Here is a 21,433-nt window from a genome sequence, read left to right as displayed (position 1 = left end):
AGATCTCCTAACCGCTCCCCGTCTCAAGAGCGATGAGTATTATAGTCTAATGAGCTGATGGCAATAATGGATTATATGATTTCTCACACATGCGTCTTCTCCAAGGCCTCCATCTCCACAGGGTGTTGTGATGTTGATGGTAATGTTGTGATTACTGACAGGGTTGGCAACCAGTCTTCTCTCTCTAGTACCGGAGGGATGTTGATGAGATCGGGGTGTAATCATTAGTCCAAACAGTTGCAACTGAAACGACAGGTTCTATTGGACAAATTCAGGTCGGTCCCTCCCCCCATTTCGTTTGCTTCTCTTTAGAAACGTTTGCAACAGAATACATCTGTACAACAAAAACGTCACAGTGGACACGGCTGAACAGCTCGAGTTTTAGAACTATGAACCATTTGTTTGGATGGAGAAGGCTTGCCAGCCTGATGTTAATGCTGCTATATTTCATCATTGATGGTATGTTTCTTTTGTTACTGATTTGCTGTGTATGTGGGAGATAATAGATAAGTAGCCTAAACTTGACTTGTTTTAAATGTTCAATGTTTGAATTAGTAACTTTAGAAACATATTTTTGTACGCTTGTTTGTGGCTCCTGATAAGGGAGCCTAGGCTACCAGCTGTAGTGCATGGAGCGCAGACCAAATGTGAATTCCCCAAATTGCATTCCCAACCCCCCCTTCCCACCCTCTTATTAAATATGGTAAAATGTGTAAAGGCTAAATCATTTAAACAGTGCCACATTGAAACTTAGCCTGTCGCTAAGACTCAAAATAACATTCCTCTCTCTCTCTAGAGACATACCCTCCTGTATCCTGTCCGAGCGTTTGATAAATATTTACAGTAAGGGATAGATAACGACAGAGAGTAGGTTGTATAACTGGCTCTTTCATGGGAAGAAAGAGGTGGAGGCTATAAAAGTTTGCAATCTCAACGCCAACTACAGAGTATGCCAATACTTTGATGCATAGACTCATTTATATGACAGATGAATGATCTTTTGGAAACAACAGGCTGACAACCTTTCATAATATCTGAGATTGAGACTGTAGCAAGTCATATGAAACTAATTTGCATGACTATTTGCATTTTTCCCCAACTGACAGAGCTCACAGGCTCACTGTGTTAAGACTCACAGTGCCCAATGACTATAGATGTGAGAATAAAATATGCACCTTTATGGTGTTGGGACTTCCCTCAACTATGTTGAATCATTGAAGGGCATGGCTTCATCCCCAAAAATGAAGAAATCCTTTCACGGATATATCAACATCTAAAAGTCATGAGGTAAAATGTATTTTATTTTATTTTATTTCACCTTTATTTAACCAGTTAGGCTAGTTGAGAACAGGTTCTCATTTGCAACTGCGACCTGGCCAAGATAAAGCATAGCAGTGTGAACAGACAACACAGAGTTACACATGGAGTAAACAATTAACAAGTCAATAACACAGAGAAAAAAAGGGGAGTCTATATACAATGTGTGCAAAAGGCATGAGGAGGTAGGCGAATAATTACAATATTGCAGATTAACACTGGAGTGATAAATGATCAAAAGATCATGTACAGGTAGAGATATTGGTGTGCAAAAGAGCAGAAAAGTAAATAAATATATATATAATAAAACTGTGGGGATGAGGTAGGTGAAAATGGGTGTGCTATTTACCAATAGATTATGTACAGCTGCAGCGATCGGTTAGCTGCTCAGTTAGCTGATGTTTGAAGTTGGTGAGGGAGATAAAAGTCTCCAACTTCAGCGATTTTTGCAATTCGTTCCAGTCACAGGCAGCAGAGTACTGGAACGAAAGGCGGCCGAATGAGGTGTTGGCTTTAGGGATGATCAATGAGATACACCTGCTGGAGCGCGTGCTACGGATGGGTGTTGCCATCGTGACCAGTGAGCTGAGATAAGGCGGAGCTTTGCCTAGCATGGCCTTGTAGATGACCTGAAGCCAGTGGGTCTGGCGACGAATATGTAGCGAGGGCCAGCCGACTAGAGCATACAAGTCGCAGTGGTGGGTAGTATAAGGTGCTTTAGTGACAAAACGGATGGCACTGTGATAAACTGCATCCAGTTTGCTGAGTAGAGTGTTGGAAGCAATTTTGTAGATGACGTCGCCGAAGTCGAGGATCGGTAGGATAGTCAGTTTTACTAGGGTAAGCTTGGCAGCGTGAGTGAAGGAGGCTTTGTTGCGGAATAGAAAGCCGATTCTTGATTTGATTTTCGATTGGAGATGTTTGATATGGGTCTGGAAGGAGAGTTTGCAGTCTAGCCAGACACCTAGGTACTTATAGGTGTCCACATATTCAAGGTCGGAGCCATCCAGGGTGGTGATGCTAGTCGGGCATGCGGGTGCAGGCAGCGATCGATTGAAAAGCATGCATTTGGTTTTACTAGCGTTTAAGAGCAGTTGGAGGCCACGGAAGGAGTGTTGTATGGCATTGAAGCTCGATTGGAGGTTAGATAGCACAGTGTCCAATGATGGGCCGAAAGTGTATACAATGGTGTCGTCTGCGTAGAGGTGGATCAGGGAATCGCCCGCAGCAAGAGCAACATCATTGATATATACAGAGAAAAGAGTCGGCCCGAGAATTGAACCCTGTGGCACCCCCATAGAGACTGCCAGAGGACTTGACAACATGCCCTCCGATTTGACACACTGAACTCTGTCTGCAAAGTAATTGGTGAACCAGGCAAGGCAGTCATCCGAAAAACCGAGGCTACTGAGTCTGCCGATAAGAATATGGTGATTGACAGAGTCAAAAGCCTTGGCAAGGTCGATGAAGACAGCTGCCAGTACTGTCTTTTATCGATGGCGGTTATGATGTCGTTTAGTACCTTGAGTGTGGCTGAGGTGCACCCGTGACCGGCTCGGAAACCAGATTGCATAGCGGAGAAGGTACGGTGGGATTCGAGATGGTCAGTCACCTGTTTGTTGACTTGGTTTTCGAAGACCTTAGATAGGCAGGGCAGGATGGATATAGGTCTGTAACAGTTTGGGTCCAGGGTGTCACCCCCTTTGAAGAGGGGGATGACTGTGGCAGCTTTCCAGTCCTTGGGGATCTCAGATGATATGAAAGAGAGGTTGAACAGGCTGGTAAATAGGGGTTGCGACAATGGCGGCGGATAGTTTCAGAAATAGAGGGTCCAGATTGTCAAGCCCAGCTGATTTATACGGGTTCAGGTTTTGCAGCTCTTTCAGAACATCTGCTATCTGGATTTGGGTAAAGGAGAACCTGGAGAGGCTTGGGCGAGGAGCTGCGGGGGGTCCGGGGCTGTTGGCCGAGGTAGAAGTAGCCAGGCGGAAGGCATGGCCAGCCGTTGAGAAATGCTTGTTGAAGTTTTCGATAATCATGGATTTGTCGGTGGTGACCGTGTTCCCTAGCCTCAGTGCAGTGGGCAGCTGGGAGGAGGTGCTCTTGTTCTCCATGGACTTCACAGTGTCCCAGAACTTTTTGGAGTTGGAGCTACAGGATGCAAACTTCTGCCTGAAGAAGCTGGCCTTAGCTTTCCTGACTGACTGCGTGTATTGGTTCCTGACTTCCGTTAACAGTTGCATATCGCGGTGACTGTTCGATGCTATTGCAGTCCGCCACAGGATGTTTTTGTGCTGGTCGAGGGCAGTCAGGTCTGGAGTGAACCAAGGGCTGTATCTGTTCTTAGTTCTGCATTTTTTGAACGGAGCATGCTTATCTAAAATGGTGAGGAAGTTACTCTTAAAGAATGACCAGGCATCCTCAACTGACGGGATGAGGTCAATGTCCTTCCAGGATACCCGGGCCAGGTCGATTAGAAAGGCCTGCTCACAGAAGTGTTTTAGGGAGCGTTTGACAGTGATGAGGGGTGGTCGTTTGACTGCGGCACCGTAGCGGATACAGGCAATGAGGCAGTGGTCGCTGAGATCCTGGTTGAAGACAGCGGAGGTGTATTTGGAGGGCCAGTTGGTCAGGATGACGTCTATGAGGGTGCCCTTGCTTACAGAGTTAGGGTTGTACCTGGTGGGTTCTTTGATGATTTGTGTGAGATTGAGGGCATCTAGCTTAGATTGTAGGACTGCCGGGGTGTTAAGCATATCCCAGTTTAGGTCACCTAGCAGAACAAACTCTGAAGCTAGATGGGGGGCAATCAATTCACAATGGTGTCCAGGGCACAGCTGGGAGCTGAGGGGGGTCGGTAGCAGGCGGCAACAGTGAGAGACTTATTTCTGGAGAGAGTCATTTTCAGAATTAGTAGTTCAAACTGTTTGGGTATGGACCTGGAAAGTATGACATTACTTTGCAGGCTATCTCTGCAGTAGACTGCAACTCCTCCCCCTTTAGCAGTTCTATCTTGACGGAAGATGTTATAGTTGGGTATGGAAATCTCTGAATTTTTGGTGGCCTTCCTGAGCCAGGATTCAGACACGGCAAGGACATCAGGGTTAGCAGAGTGTGCTAAAGCAGTGAGTAAAACAAACTTAGGGAGGAGGCTTCTGATGTTGACATGCATGAAACCAAGGCTTTTTCGATCACAGAAGTCAACAAATGAGGGTGCCTGGGGACATGCAGGGCCAGGGTTCACCTCCACATCACCCGCGGAACAGAGAAGGAGTAGTATGAGGGTGCGGCTAAGGGCTATCAAAACTGGTCGCCTAGAGCGTTGGGGACAGAGAATTAGAGGAGCAGGATTCTGGGCATGGTAGAATACATTCAGGGCATAATGCGCAGACAGGGGTATGGTGGGGTGCGGGTATGGCGGAGGTAAGCCCAGGCACTGGGTGATGATGAGAGAGGTTTTATCTCTGGACATGCTGGTTGTAATGGGTGAGGTCACCGCATATGTTGGAGGAGGGACAAAGGAGGTGTCAGGGGTATGAGGAGTGGGACTAGGGGCTCCATAGTGAACTAAAACAATGATAACTAACCAGAGCAACAGTATACAAGGCATATTGACATTTGAGAGAGACATACAGCGAGGCATACAGTAATCACAGGTGTTGAATTGGGAAAGCTAGCTAAAACAGTGGGTGAGACAACAGCTAATCAGCTAGCATAAAAACAGCAGGTAAAATGGCATTGACTAGGCAACGGGGCCGACAGATAAAACAAACAAGCAGAATGGAGTACCGTGATTAATGGACAGTCCAGCGTGGATCAGCTATGTAGCCAAGTGATCAGAGTCCAGGGGCAGCGGTGGATGGGGCAGGGGGGCTGGGCTGGCGAGTGTTATCCAGGTTAAGAAAACTAACAATGACTAAGTAGCTTGTAGCTAGCTAGCTGGTAGCTAAATAGCTTGTAGCTAGCTAGCTGGTAGCTAAATACCTTGTAGCTAGCTGGTTAGCTTCTGGAGGTTATTGGGTGTGTTCTGGGCTAAACAAGCTAAACAAGCTAGCAGTTAGCATGCAGAGTTAGCAAGCAAGGAGATAGCGAGGGCTAGTGAGTTAGCCTTTGGAGGACGTTGCGATGGGGTGAGTCTGTTTATTCCTCTTCATGCGGTGACATCGATAGACCGGTCGTGGATCCGGGTATAGAAGCCCAGGAGTATGCTAGGAGCTCTGGCAGGGCTAGCTTCAAGCTACGTGGGTGTAAACGCTAGCCAGGAGTAATCAACCAGGGTTGCTGTTTAGCTCGATAGCTAGTTGTGAAGATCCAGCTGAAGAATGTTCCGTTTGTGGTGGGAATCCGGGGGTAAAAAATAAATAGGTCCGTTATGCTCTGGTTAGCGTCGCGTTGTTCGAACTGGCGAGAGCTTTCCGAGCTAAAGGTTAGCTGAAGACCGCTAGCATAGCTGGCTAGCTCCAGTTGAAGGGTTCCGGTTTCGGTTTCGAAGTAAATATAACTACTTTAGGAAAAGTAGCTACATTGGCGGGTTGCAGAAGAGTATTTGGAAGCTTAGGTTTAGCAAAATGTTTTTAAAGATATGCGAAGAAAAAAATATCTAAAATATCTAAAACGAAAAAGAGACGATATTTACAGAGAGACGATACGACAGGACGAGTTACTGCTACGCCATCTTGGATCAAAATACATTTGATACATATACAAGATACATAAAATTAACATTCCAACTCAGTGATGTACTTTATTTAAGCTACATTCAATCGGCACATTAGATTGTTCTTCTCTAAACAGGAAACATTGGTGGTTTCCTGTGATTACGTGGTCAGTGGCTGTCTTTACCCTGAATTACAGAAATTACAGAAATTCACACATCAAAAGAAAAATACAAAATGCAAGCAGAAAGATAGAAAAACACAGTCATAAAAAATAAAGACATTCGTCAGTAAAAAGTTCCTCAATCAGCTTTCTGAATTGCCCACCAAAACATAACATTTCAGAACATTTTGAAGATTGTTCCACAAATAAGGTGCAAAAAAGCTTAAAGCTGTTTTAGCTAACTCAGTAGAAACCAAAGGAATTTCCTGGGTTAACCATCCCTGAGACCAGGTGTGATAACTCATATGTCTGAAGTTTAGTAATGATGTTAGGTACAGTGGGACTTTTTGTAAAATAGCTTTTATAAACAAAAACAGCAATGTATCAACCTACGTGATATCAGAGGGCCAACCAACGTTCTGGTAGAGAATGCAGTGTTGAGTGCTAAAATTGTTGGCCATAATAAAGCGCAGTGCGCTATGATAAACTGCATCTAACGACTTTAATGAAGTAGCAGCTGCGTTGAAATAGATGATGTCGCCATAGTCTAGGACCGATACGAACATCGGCTGAATAATCTGCTTTCTCCTATTTGTTGAGAGGCAGGACCTTTTTCTATGGAAGAGCTAATTTTTATTCTCGGCTTCTTAACGAAATCATCACTACGCTTTTTAAAAAGACCCTTGACGTGTCATTTTGCCTGCCCCCTGTTTTAGTAATTCACTTTTGTTACTTTGACACTGTCTACATCTGGGTCTTCTCCTGAAATGTGAATTCACCTGTATTTGGGGAGTTTCTCCCACTCTTCTCTGCAGATCCTCTCAGGTTGGATGGTGAGCACTCCTGCACAGCTATTTTCAGGCCTCTCCAGAGATGTTCGATCGGGTTCAAGTCTGGGCTCTGGCTGGGCCACTCAAGGACATTCAGAGACTTGTCCCGAAGCCACTCCTGCTTTGTCTTTGCTGTGCACTTACAGTCGCTGTCCTGTTGGAAGGTGAACCTTCACCCCAGTCTGAGGTCCTGAGCCCTCTGGAGCAGGTTTTCATCAAGGATCTCTCTGTACTTTGCTCCATTCATATTTCCCTCGATCCTGACTAGTCTCCCAGTCCCTGCCGCTGAAAAACATCCCCACAGCATGATGCTGCCACCACCAAAATAGTTCAATCATGGTTTCATCAGACCAGAGAATCTTGTTTCTCATGGTTTGAGAGTCTTTAGGTTCCTTTTGGCAAACTCCAAGCAGGCTGTCATGTACCATTTACTGAGGAGTGGCTTCTGTCTGGCCACTCTACCATAAAGGCCTAATTGGTGGTGTGCTGCAGAGATGGCTGTTCTTTTGGAAAGTTGTCTCATCTCCACTCTAGAACTCTCTGAGTAACCATTGGGTTCTTGGTCACCTAGCTGATTCCCTTCTCCCCCGATTGCTCAGTTTGGCCATGCGGCCAGCTCTAGGAAGAGTCTTGGTGGTTCCACACTTCTTCTGTTTAAGAATGATGGAGGCCACTGTGTTCTTGGAGACCTTCAATTCTGCAGAAAAGTTTTGGTACCCTTCCCCAGATCTGTGCCTCGACATAATCCTGTCTCGGAGCTCTACAGACAATTCCTTCAACCTCATGGTTTGGTTATTGCTTTGACATGCACAATCAACTGTGGGACCTTAGATAGACAGGTGTGTGCCTTTCCAAATCATGTCCAATCAACTGAATTTACCACAGGTGGACTCCAAGTTGTAGAAACATCTCAAGGATGATCAATGGAAACAGATGGACCTGAGCTCAATTTCGAGTCTCGTTTGCTAAGTCAAATGACACCGCTGGTTCTGCTCACACTGCCCTACCCTGTGCTCTGACCTCTTTCTCCCCTCTCTCTCCAGATGAAATCTCGCGTCTTGTGACGGCCGACCGCCCAACAACCTGCCCGCTTGACCCTATCCCCTCCTCTCTTCTCCAGACAATTTCCGGAGACCTTCTCCCTTACCTCACCTCGCTCATCAACTCATCCCTGACCGCTGGCTACGTCCCTTCCATCTTCAAGAGAGCGAGAGTTGCACCCCTTCTGAAAAAACCTACACTCGATCCCTCCGATGTCAACAATTACAGACCAGTATCCCTTCTTTCTTTTCTCTCCAAAACTCTTGAACGTGCCGTCCTTGGCCAGCTCTCCCGCTATCTCTCTCTGAATGACCTTCTTGATCCAAATCAGTCAGGTTTCAAGACTAGTCATTCAACTGAGACTGCTCTCCTCTGTATCACGGAGGCGCTCCGCACTGCTAAAGCTAACTCTCTCTCCTCTGCTCTCATCCTTCTAGATCTATCGGCTGCCTTCGATACTGTGAACCATCAGATCCTCCTCTCCACCCTCTCCGAGTTGGGCATCTCCGGCGCGGCCCACGCTTGGATTGCGTCCTACCTGACAGGTCGCTCCTACCAGGTGGCGTGGCGAGAATCTGTCTCCTCACCACGCGCTCTCACCACTGGTGTCCCCCAGGGCTCTGTTCTAGGCCCTCTCCTATTCTCGCTATACACCAAGTCACTTGGCTCTGTCATAACCTCACATGGTCTCTCCTATCATTGCTATGCAGACGACACACAATTAATCTTCTCCTTTCCCCCTTCTGATGACCAGGTGGCGAATCGCATCTCTGCATGTCTGGCAGACATATCAGTGTGGATGACGGATCACCACCTCAAGCTGAACCTCGGCAAGACGGAGCTGCTCTTCCTCCCGGGGAAGGACTGCCCGTTCCATGATCTCGCCATCACGGTTGACAACTCCATTGTGTCCTCCTCCCAGAGCGCTAAGAACCTTGGCGTGATCCTGGACAACACCCTGTCGTTCTCAACCAACATCAAGGCGGTGGCCCGTTCCTGTAGGTTCATGCTCTACAACATCCGCAGAGTACGACCCTGCCTCACACAGGAAGCGGCGCAGGTCCTAATCCAGGCACTTGTCATCTCCCGTCTGGATTACTGCAACTCGCTGTTGGCTGGGCTCCCTGCCTGTGCCATTGAACCCCTTCAACTCATCCAGAACGCCGCAGCCCGTCTGGTGTTCAACCTTCCCAAGTTCTCTCACGTCACCCCGCTCCTCCGTTCTCCCACTGGCTTCCAGTTGAAGCTCGCATCCGCTACAAGACCATGGTGCTTGCCTACGGAGCTGTGAGTGGAACGGCACCTCAGTACCTCCAGGCTCTGATCAGGCCCTACACCCAAACAAGGGCACTGCGTTCATCCACCTCTGGCCTGCTCGCCTCCCTACCACTGAGGAAGTACAGCTCCCGCTCAGCCCAGTCAAAACTGTTCGCTGCTCTGGCCCCCCAATGGTGGAACAAACTCCCTCACGACGCCAGGACAGCGGAGTCAATCACCACCTTCCGGAGACACCTGAAACCCCACCTCTTTAAGGAATACCTAGGATAGGATAAGTAATCCCTCTCACCCCCCCCTTTAAGATTTAGATGCACTATTGTAAAGTGACTGTTCCACTGGATGTCATAAGGTGAATGCACCAATTTGTAAGTCGCTCTGGATAAGAGCGTCTGCTAAATGACTTAAATGTAAATGTAATGTAATGAGTCTCATAGCATAGGGTCTGAATACTTATGTAAATAAGATATTTCTGTTTATTACATTTAATAAATGTGCAAAAATGACCACAGACCTGTTTCCACTTTGTCATTATATGGTATTGTGTGTAGATTGCTTAGGAAATAGTTTTATTTAATCCATTTTAGAATACCGGTGTAACACAACAAAATGTGGAAATAGTCAAGGGGTCTGAATACTTTCCAAAGGCACTGTACTTAGTTGAACCTGCATTCAATACTAATTTCAGGTCAATAACGTTTTTCTTTAATACAATGAAAGCAGACTGTAGTTCAGATGGAGCCTGGTCAACCGTGGGGCAATAGCATACACAACAGTATCATCAGCATACAAGTGCAGGTACATTTCTTTTACAGACAAGGCGATTTTGTTCATGTCAACAACAAAAAGTACAGGACCCAAAATCGACCCCTGCAGGACACCTTTCGTAATATCCAGGAAACCTGATTTAACACTATTAGTAGATACACGTTGAGTTTAATCTGTTAAGTCATTTTTAAAACAGCTACATGCAGCCTGGTTGAGGTCACTTGAGGACAGCCTTTGAATTAGTTGTGAGTGATCAACAGTATCAAAATCCTTTGACAGGTCAACGAAGAAGGCGGCTCAATGTTGCCCTTTTTATCCACATAATTAACCAGATCATTTATAACTAGGGATGCAGCAGAGAGAGTACTATGACCTGGTCTAAAACCCGACTGATGTACATTTAGAAAACGTTTCAAAGATAAGAAAGATCTTAATCAAGGATTCTAATATTTTAGCTAGGCAAGAAAGTTTAGAAGTAGGCCGATAATGATTTAGGTCACAAGGGTCACCACTTTGGTGAAGAGGGAGTACATGGGCCGCCTTCCAAACCCTGGGGATAGTACCAGATATAATCATCCAGTTAAAAATATGGGTTAATTATTCAGCAGTCAGGGGGCAGAGACCTGGAGCAAAAATAGATCAAACATATCAGCCCCAGTGGTCATTTTTACGTCTGAAGTAAGGCATCTAGCACATCACAGATAGTAAATTTGCTGATATGAAAACAAAGATTCACTAGAAGATGACGTGTTAATCATCGAGTCATCTAGAGGCTGGCATAGGGAAAAGCAGTTCATTGACTTACCAGGGTTAATTAAACCACAGTTTCTCTCAAATAAAAAGCCTGCCTAGATACAATTATGATTAAAGCATCACTTTTCCCCTTCTCAGTTATGATGCCACAGTCAGACATAACTTGCTTAGACAAGGAAGAAGAGGCATTTGTACGCTTTAGTGCATTTCCTGTTCTCCCAACTTTTTAAGGATCACCAGCCGATTCAGAGATAAAGCTTAAAAAGTAACTTGATTTAGCTTCCTTAAATGATATAGTAGATATGTTTCTCAATGGTCTTGAAAATTAACAGGGTCCGTTTCCTTGCCTTGGACCAGGCCGGATTTTTCACCTGATTGAGCTCAGAAGAAAACCAAGGGTTGGATCTATCTTTCACTCTGAATTGTTTAAAAGGGGCGTGTTCATCTGCCAGAAAAATAAATATGGAGGATACAGTGGCTAAAATCAAGACCAGAACATGTCACGTAAAAACCCTTGAGGAGAGAACTTTTAAAAATGTATCTTCTTAACTAAACGAGGATTAGTATTTTGCTGTTTCGTATCTCCTATACATACTATGTGAGATGATCACCTTGTCGTGGAAATGCAACACCATGTCATGGAAATGACCACCAGGGACACCTTGAAGTCAATATGAAATGAATGATTCTTTGTTATCAGCACGGTGGAGAGGTTCCAACCAACTCAATACACCAAGTACACATATCGATCAGGAACTCCAACTGGGATTTACATTCTAAAATACACACACAAGGGATCTGTAGACTCAGCGGTGACTAAATCTCTCAATGCTTAACCATTGTTTACATAGTTTACATAGCTCTCACCACAATCGGGTTGCAGTGACTGTCCCTGAGACGAGGCAATACACCAAGCCTGTAGTTTAAGAGCTAGGGCATTCTAAACTTGTCAAACAAAAAAAAAAAACCTTCAATTCTCCCTCAAAGCTCTTATCCTTTAATTAACCAAGGGCCTGTCATCACTCCTGCTATTGAAATGGGTGGGAGTAGAGTATTATCTGGCCTAGCAAAAGGCAGTGGGCCTGTGTGTTAGTATAATGCAAACAGTGCATGTTCCATCCCACCTAGAAATCATATTGACTTTCACAGGGAAGAGAGCACACACGTTGTAACAGTTTCACACCAACGCTGATAAGAATGAGATTGGGGCAAGGTTAGCCCAAGATACATTCTCGTGGCTCTCCTCTCATTTTAGGGCATCCCTCTGTCACTCCTTCTCACCTTTCCAAATCATAATTTGAACCCAATCAATTAATGAATTATCCAACCCAAATTTAGAATCACTCGAAGAACCTCAACTTAGCACATACCGACACTTGCAGAATGTACATTTATGTTGACATACAGTATATTCATCTTATAATTCTAGCATTAACTTCTTTCGGCTCCCATTTGTGGTAATGACAGACTGGTATCTCAATGCATTCTTAGTCTACATTACTATAACATCCGCAGTGTACAGACCTCCACAATCAACCTGATATCCCAAATAAACAATTTGACAAATCTAAATCAATTACAGGCACGGTTGACGACCCCCCTCCTTCACGCCACGCTTTACAATTCGTCTTCCCAATGGCACATATGTTCAAAGTGGATGGCCCTTGATAATGTCCCAATTTCAATATCTGGGGAATAATCTGATTTTCCCAGCAGACAAATCTCTCACCTGAGCCACCATCCGCCATCCTTTGCGGTCCATTATGTCCATTTTTCCGACCAGTTTTTCCACCAGAAGCATGAAAGAAGTTTGGACAGGATTTCTCTACATGCTCACTCCACGTGGACTCATGTCGCACTCCTGAGAGAAAAGGCATGAGAAAAAAGGCAGTTGATAGCCTCAACTGGCCGCTGTGTACAGGTTCGAGTGCAGACCTCCACAATCAACCTGATATCCCAAATAAACAATTTGACAAATCTAAATCAATTACAGGCACGGTTGAGACCCCCCTCCTTCACGCCACGCTTTACAATTCGTCTTCCCAATGGCACATATGTTCAAAGTGGATGGCCCTTGGAATTTCAAGGCTGAGATGGAAAATCTCTCACCAAGGAGATTGGAATGAGTGGACTCGGACTCAGGTTTCAGGTGGTGAAGGATCATCGTGAACGCCATTATCGCCCTTACTTCAGCCGGTTAGAGGGGGTGAGGTTCATACCGTTCTCGGCCAAATGATCCCTTCCGTGCATCTAGATACCATCTGTTGTCACCTTCGCAATCACCTCGATAGAGGACAAACCAGGACAACATTTTAGTTCAGGTCATTTCTGATTCAGGAAATCCAGACAAACTATTCACTAAATGACTAATTATTCACTGTATGACAAATTATTACTAATGCCAAAATTGATAATACAAATGTCTAAGACTTATACTCCCCTATCATCTTGGCAACCTCACTGCAGAGTTACAGGGTGAGGCAAATTCTTAAGGAAAAATCCCAACCATCCAGCAGACCCAATCTGGTGAGATTTGTATTGAAGCAAGACAAAAACAAATAAACAACCCAACAACAGCAATACACTTCTTCATATAAAACTAGAGGTGGGGAAAACTTCAATCAACACCATAGTGCCCTCAAAGCTCATCACTAAGCTAAGGACCCTGGGACTAAACACCTCCCTCTGCAACTGGATCCTGGACTTCCTGACAGGCTGCCCCCAGGTGGTAAGGGGGGCAGCCTGTCAGGAAGTCCACACTGATCCTCAACACTGGGGCCCCTCAGGGGTGCATGCTCAGTCCCCTCCTGTACTCCCTGTTACCCATGACTGCATGGCCAGGCACAACTCCAACACCATCATTAAGTTTGCCAATGACACAACAGTGGTAGGCCTGATCACCGACAACAATGAGACAGCCTATAGGGAGGAGGTCAGAGACCAGGCAGTGTGGTCCCAGGATAACAACCTCTCCCTCATCGTAAGCAAGACAAAGGAGATGATTGTGGACTACAGGAAAAGGAGGACCAAGCATGCCCCCATTCTCATCGACGGGGCTGTAGTGGAGCAGGTTGAGATGCTCAGTCTACGAACGCAAGGCACTACAGAGGGTAGTGCATATGGCCCAGTACATCACTGGGGCCAAGCTTTCTGCCATCCAGGACCTCTATACCAGGCAGTGTCAGAGGAAGGCGCTAAAAATCCAGCCACGCTAGTCATAGACTGTTATCTGTGTTACCGCACAGCAAGCAGTACCGAAGTGCCAAGTCTAGGTCCAAAAGGCTTCTTAACAGCTTCTTGCTACATGCCATAAGATTCCTGAACCCCCCCCCCCCAACCCCTATTTTACACTACAGCTACTCTCTGTTTATTATTTATGCATAGTCACTTTACCTGTACTTACATGTACATATGACCTAAATTACCTTGACAAACCTGTGCCCCGCACATTGACTCTGTACTGGTACCCCCTCTATAAAATGTCGCTACTGTTATTTTATTGTTGCTCTTCAATTATTTACTATTTTTCTATTTTGTTTTTTTCTTTTTTTCTTCGGGTTTATTTTAGTAAATACTTTGTTACTTAATTTTTTTAATAGCTTATGGTTTATTCGCCGTTAGTCAGCACCTCTACATAAAATAATTGTCTCTGGGTGTGCGCCAGCTCACGTTTTTTATTCAAGTAAATACTTTCTTAACATTTATGTTTCTTAAAACTGCATTGTTGATTAAGGGCTTGTAAGTCAGCATTTCACTTCAAGGCCTACACCTGTTGTTTTCGGCGCATGTGACAAAGAAAATGTGATTTGTTTCGGTAGGGGCTGGAGATGTCCGTGTCTGGATCAGCTGAGATGAGATTGGCCTCCTCTCTCTCCTTGACTGCTGGGAGGTTGGTGAGGCAGGGTAGGGTGTGGCAGGCTGGGAGGTTGGCAGGTCAAAGTGGACCGTGTAAAATATAAAAACAATGTTGTCGAAAAATAATGTAGCTACACTCCTGGGCCTACCCACCCAAGCAAAATAGCCTTCCTTTTCCCAGTGCAATTTCACTTTCACTTTTAGAAATCCAAAGACCCCGATCAGGTCTACATTGATCTGACAATTGTAAGAATGATAAGAGTCACGAGTAGACCTTTAGCGTTACTGACAACTATTCTGTTCGCTGCAGTGAAAAGTATTCATTTCAGTGCAAACATATTTTACCACATAGGCCTGCATGTGAGACAGGACTCTTGTATGCAGGGAAGACTGTGTGGGGCTGCTTCTCAGTGTGGTCAAACCACTAACATGACAGAAAAAGTCCCAACGCACAATGTGACAGACTGAGGAAACGAGTCTGTGTTCACAAGCAGAGACACGGTCACATATTACTACGATTTGAACGTACAGCTGCAGGAGGATGACTGCCCGTTAGCCCTTGGTCTTTTTCCATATCATCATTGATGTGTCCTCATACAATGCCTTCGTTGATATGGAACAAGATCAACCCTACCTGGATGGCTGATAAGCGGAACAAGAGGAGGGTGTTCCTGGAGCAGCTGGGAAAGGCACTCGTAACCCCACACATTCAAAGAAGGGAGCGCCTCCCCCGCACAGCAGCCTCTGCAGCGCTTGTGAAAGCTGTTCAGGGGGCTGAATATTGTCCTGATCTGCCTGAGGCTAAAGCTGGGGCAGGCAAGAGGAGGAAATGCCAAATTCTGCCCCCCCAAAAAAGGACTGTAAAACAAATACTATGTGCTACACATGTTAGAAATACATCTGCAAAGTGATGTAAATTGATTGATTTATGTTCTTCGAGTTTTTGTTTAGCATTTATCTTATTTTGTTCATATTTATTGTTGTTGTTTATACACCTTGTGGGTGGGGGCAATGGTTTAAAAATATGGGAGTAGACTAGTATTTTGTACTTGAATTCCTCATTGTACAGTATGTAAGAATATATCATTTTGTTGCCAAAAAGTTCAAGACTGTTATTGTTTCTCTTCAATAAAATGCTTTCAAAACTACTTTCTGCATGTTTCTGCTACTATCTTAGGCTATACATGTGCTATCTCTTGCTAAAAAAATATGTTTACACCTATGCAGGACCTTTAGCAATAATAATAATAACAAACCTCTACTTTAGTAAGGAAAACAACTATGACAGGTGTTTTGTAATAAAAACGAGTGGTGTCAGCTGATTAAATGCATTATTTCTACATTGTGAAGAGGGAAAACTCAGATATTTACAAAGTTTGTCATGAATGACAGGTTGTTTCTTCATGCAAAATAGATTTAGGGTTTAAAATTCAATTAAGCTGCTTTATTTTAGGGGTTTAGTGAAGGCGTACTCTTAGGACAAGGGGAGTATACAGAATGTTAAGACTACACAAGGGTTAATTAGGCAGTTTTTTTTTGGGGGGGGGGGTCTGTACTTTACTTTACTATTTATCTTTTTGACAACTTTTACTTTTACTCCACTACATTCCTAAAGAAAATAATTTACTTTTTACTCCATACATTTCACTGGCACCCAAAAGTACTCATTACATTTTGAATGCTTAGCATGACAAAAAAAATGTCCAATTCACACACTTATTAAGAGAAAATGCCTGGACATCCCTACTGCCTCTGATCTGGCGGACTCACTAAACATAAATGTTTAGTTTGTAAATTATGTGTGAGTGTTGGAGTTTGCCCCTAGCTATCCGTACATTTTTAAAAAACAAGACAATCTGGTTTGAAATGACTTATACTTTTACTTTTGATACTTAAGTATATTTAAAACCAAGTACTTTTAGACTTTTACTCTAGTTGTATTTCGCTGGGTGACTTTAATTTTTAATGAAGGTATCTTTACTTTTACTCACGTATGACAATTGGGTACTTTTCCCACCACTGATTATTGATATACATTACTTCTGTTTAGAAGAAAATTACATTTGAGTAATTTAGCAGACACTTTTCAACAGTCTACAGCTGCTTATAATCAGAATATTTTTGCAGTGTCCATATGTACAGAATTCCTCCCTCTTCCCTACTGCTAGTAGGACAGCCATCATGCCCCTCATCTCTTTTTCTGTGTTGTCAACACAAAGCCTTGTTTCAACAAATAACACATAGGCTAACGCCTACATTAGTCCTCTGTCATGTTGCAATGTTCCTCTGACCCTGAAATTCAAAGAATGCAATCTAGGCTATTTTAGAGGCTGCCGTGGAAAATTATGTTAGGTGGTAATGAAATATCTCTGTAAAGTCGTGGGCTTTTTCAGTGATATTCTTGACTTTTGTTTTGGAGAAAAAACAAACAAAGTCAATTGGGGAAGAACTTCCCTCACTCAGAGAATCCATTTCCATGTGAACTTAATTTCTGACAAAATATTAAACTACTAGTCCTAACAATTATTTCCTGACCCCAAGCATCACATTAGGCCTGTAAATAACTAAGAAGGACTGTGATACTCAAGTCAGTAGTGTCATTCCAGGCTACTACATTGTGGCAAAAAAAATGTACTAATGATTGTATGTCATTGTCATTGTCATTCAGTCTGGCATCAGATCACTATATCATATGGATACAGTTATTGACATGTTAAACACTTATCCAGGTGTTGTGAGATTTAGTGTGCGACTCTTTTACAGCCCCCCTGGAATGCAGTCGTTGTGTTGATATTGAGTCTCTCTCTGTCCACAGTACTCTGTGCTTCCCAACCAACAGTCCAGTCTGAGACTCAGCGGGTGAATGGCATCGTGGGGCAGTCTTTCTCTTTCCCAGAGAGGGTGATCAAGTCTGGCAATTTACTTTACGGAGACCTTGGCAGTATTGCAAATGTGTACCCTGGTAAAGAAGGCAAAATCACCCTTGAGAAGAGATTTGAAAATCGTATCCACTTGAACAGTGTTACAAGATACTTCACTCTGTCAGACCTTAAGGTAGACGATGCTGGGGTTTATGCTGTGGAGAATACAGATGGAGGGGGAAAAAACAAATTTGAGCTCACTGTATACAGTAAGTGTGTGTGTGTGCGTGTGTGTGTGCTGTATATTACAAAAACATTAGATATAGGTTCCATTTCCAATTTATTCCAAATGTTTCTTCCAGATGTTGTTCCCAAACCTCAGGTGACAGAATGTGACAGCAGCTCCTGTCGTGTGGTGTGTTCTGTGGACAACGAAAAAGAGGTGACCTTGACCTTGTACAGGGGAGAGGACATACTAAACCAGACCAGCAGTCCTGATCTCACCACCGATCTATCTCTCCGTTTGGAGGTAGAGGGAAAGAACTACAACTCCACCTACAGCTGTGTGGCTGCTAACCCTATCAGTAATGAGACAGTTCCTGTCCCAAAATGTTGCAGCAAAGATGGTCATCCCAAGGAGACAGGTAAGAGCCATTTTGAATTAAAGTCATCCAGAAAAGAGCAATTACCAAGTGAAAGTGAAGTGTCGTTGAGCTCATTCAAAACATATTTTACTAAAAATAATTTCCTTGTGTCATTTATTTCAGACCGTGATGAGAGGGGTCGGGGTATTCTTATTATTGCTGTATTCTGCGTTTTGGTTGCCTTGGGGCTGGTTGGACTTGCAATCTATCTAAGGAAGAGAAGAAATGGACAACCAAAAGGCAGGTATTTATCTTTTACAGGTGTGAGGTCACCCCCCAAAGTGCTTAGCCCTTTTTCATGTATTTTTTTATTATTCTTTTTTAAAATCAAGGGTAGTGTTTTGGAAAAGGTAGGAAATGTTTGCTTGAACACAGGATGCAGGTCAAATAAAGTGGCACATCCTCCACACTTCCTCTGCTTGTCCCGACAGTGTCATTATTCCAGACAGTTTCTCTAAATATTGACAAAACAGAAGGCAAAACACACACACACACACACACACACACACACACACACACACACACACACACACACACACACACACACACACACACACACACACACACACACACACAAACACACGCAAACACACACACTTCCACACACACACACACACACACACACACACACACACACACACACACACACACACACACACACACACACACACACACACACACACACACACACACACACACACACACACACACACACACGCAAACACACGCGCTTCCACACACACACACACCCATAGTAGACGGGTACCCATAGTAGATGGGTACCCATAGTAGACGGGTACCCATAGTAGACCGGTACCCATAGTAGACCGGTACCCATAGTAGACCGGTACCCATAGTAGACCGGTACCCATAGTAGACCGGTACCCATAATAGACCGGTACCCATAGTAGACCGGTACCTATAGTAGACCGGTACCCATAATAGACCGGTACCCATAGTAGACCAGTACCCATAGTACCAAATGAGTCCTGAGTTTTTACAGAACCTGTCCTGGGCGGTGAGCATCTATATGTCTCTGTCAGTTAGTCACTCCTCACCTTAGGCCATATCCTTTATTTCTCTTCATAGATTCATCTCAAAAAGTGCAAGTGGACATAGTGTATGCAGCGATAACTCCTAAAAAACAAGCAGATAATCAGGTTAGTAAAAAACAATGCTACAGGCTGAGAGACAAGACAGCAGCATTTGCAGCCCTCGTGGCGACAGCTGTAGGCTTTACCTCTGCGCCAGTGGATTAATGTGGTGTTGAGATGCACAGACCACATGAGCGTGATACGCTGCCTGAAGTCATTGCAACCAGTTTTGCCCTTATGATATGGTTGGGTTGCACAATGAGAAGCCACACAGCACAAATGGAATATAGTAATGACTTTGATCTTCACATAGTCTTTGTCAGTATTTGCAAAGTCTGTGGGCTTTTAAAGCTCGGCCTCGTGGTTCCTCCCGCTAGCTTTAGGAATGGTCCTAGGTGTGTTGTGTTGACTGTTGAGTTACTTACTGCAGAACAAACAGGATAGACAAGAGAGCATGTCCTGTTTCTAATAAAGCATAAGATCATTTTTTCGGTTTGTTACTTTCCTACCCCTTTAATCTCCCCTCTCTCTGTCCTGTCCTTCTCCCTCCCTCCCTCCCTCCCTCCCTCCCTCCCTCCCTCCCTCCCTCCCTCCCTCCCACTCCCTTTCCCTGTCTTTCCCTGTCCCTCCATCCCTCCCACTCCCTCCCGTACCTCCCTCCCACTCCCTCCCTCCCACTCCCTTTCTCTGTCCCTCTCCGTCCTTCCCTCCCCTACCTCCCTCCCTCTCCCTGCCTAGGAGGAGCGAACAGGTGTACCAGAACTGGATTTACTTAGAGACAAACCAAAACTGACATCAGTTTATGATACACTACAATCACATCGCATGGCTGCCAGCGGGGATGTTGACACAGCATGAAGGAGGGAAACGGGAAGTCACTGAGAAACCGACATGATAATTCACATCCTGGAGAGGACGGCATATCATGAAGGGGATGATGAAACAAACTGAAAGTATAAAACTATTCGCCCAGAAAACCTTTTAGAGGCACAGTTGTTATGGAAGAAAATTCCCCTGAAACTTTTGCGCTGATGTTATATTTTCAGGCTTTCTTTGTAGGTCATTCTCACAGACCTTCTGCCAAACAGGGGTCTTGATGACATCCACTGGTACGGACCAATTCAATAACTACGCATTGAGTTAGTAGCAGGATCTGTATAATCCTTCTTTTCAAGTGCCTTTTGTCCCAAATCCCAATTTATAGGTTAAAACAAATGGAACCTGTCTTTTAATCCAATTCCCTAGTGTGTTTGCTATGCTACTGCTGGGCCAAAGCTTCTTTTCAGTACTGACTGTTCTGTTTAAATGTAGGCCCTCCCTTGTATCTTTTTACAGCTGGTAATTGTTTCGCTTGCCAGAGGATAGCAGCTGTGTACGTATTATAAAAAGAGCAGGCGTTTGAGATAAAGACACCTACTTCTTAGAAGCAATGGCTGTTAGGCTGCTTTAGAGAAACAAAAGTTCCATAGATGTATTTTTTCCTTTCACCATGTATGTTGTATTGAAACATTTCTGAGGGTCGATTTGCCGTTTGATCTTCAGCGACATTTTCCTCTTCTTAGCGTTTTTCATAAGATGGAGGTCTGGGCTAAATTGTAACTCTTAATTAGCTCATTTTGTTTATTATGATGGACCATCTATTGGTTATCCTGATTTAGGTGTTTTTTAAATGTTTTTATTTAACCTTTATTTAACTAGGCAAGTCAGTTAAGAACACATTCTAATTTACAATGACGGCCTACCAAAAGGCAAAAGGCCTCCTGCGGGGACGGGGCCTGGGATTCAGAATAAAAATATAGGACATAACACACATCATGACAAGTGAGACACCACAACACTACATAAAGAGAGACCTAAGACGACAACATAGCATGGCAGCATCACATGACAACACAACATGGTAGCAACACCACATGACAACAACATGGTAGCAACACCACATGACAACAACATGGTAGCAACACAACGTGGCAGCAGCACAACATGGTAGCAGCACAAAACATGGTACCAATATTATTGGGCACAGACAGCCGCACAAAAGCAAGAAGGTAGAGACAACAATATATCACACAAAGCAGCCACAACTGTCAGTAAGAGTGTCCATGATTGAATCTTTGAATGAAGAGATAAAACTGCCCAGTTTGAGTGTTTTTGCAGCTCGTTCCAGTCGCTAGCTG

At 44.3% G+C, this 21,433-nt stretch overlaps 1 protein-coding gene across 3 annotated transcripts; it reads left to right on the top strand.

Moving 5' to 3' along the window:
- The first annotated feature begins 215 nt into the window (after nucleotides 1-215).
- On the top strand, nucleotides 216-21,036 carry LOC124001917 (SLAM family member 5-like). 3 transcript variants are annotated; one of them, XM_046309076.1, is made up of 6 exons: nucleotides 216-459; nucleotides 17,473-17,787; nucleotides 17,881-18,162; nucleotides 18,286-18,406; nucleotides 19,252-19,322; nucleotides 19,995-20,132. In XM_046309076.1, exons 1-5 carry the CDS (start codon nucleotides 390-392, stop codon nucleotides 19,301-19,303), a joined length of 840 nt encoding a protein of 279 aa, XP_046165032.1. In that variant the 5' UTR covers nucleotides 216-389; the 3' UTR covers nucleotides 19,304-19,322; nucleotides 19,995-20,132. The 3 variants fall into 3 exon arrangements, with proteins under 3 accessions (XP_046165032.1, XP_046165031.1, XP_046165030.1); XM_046309074.1 differs by having other exon boundaries at nucleotides 217-459; nucleotides 18,286-18,402; nucleotides 19,995-21,036; XM_046309075.1 differs by lacking the exon at nucleotides 19,252-19,322 and having other exon boundaries at nucleotides 19,995-21,036.
- Nucleotides 21,037-21,433: the final 397 nt, after the last annotated feature.

The sequence above is a fragment of the Oncorhynchus gorbuscha genome, linkage group LG17, assembly GCF_021184085.1.
Source record: "Oncorhynchus gorbuscha isolate QuinsamMale2020 ecotype Even-year linkage group LG17, OgorEven_v1.0, whole genome shotgun sequence".
NCBI classification, from domain to species: domain Eukaryota; kingdom Metazoa; phylum Chordata; class Actinopteri; order Salmoniformes; family Salmonidae; genus Oncorhynchus; species Oncorhynchus gorbuscha.
The sequence above is the reverse complement of the archived record's forward strand: the minus strand, read 5'-3'. Positions and strand labels throughout refer to the sequence as shown.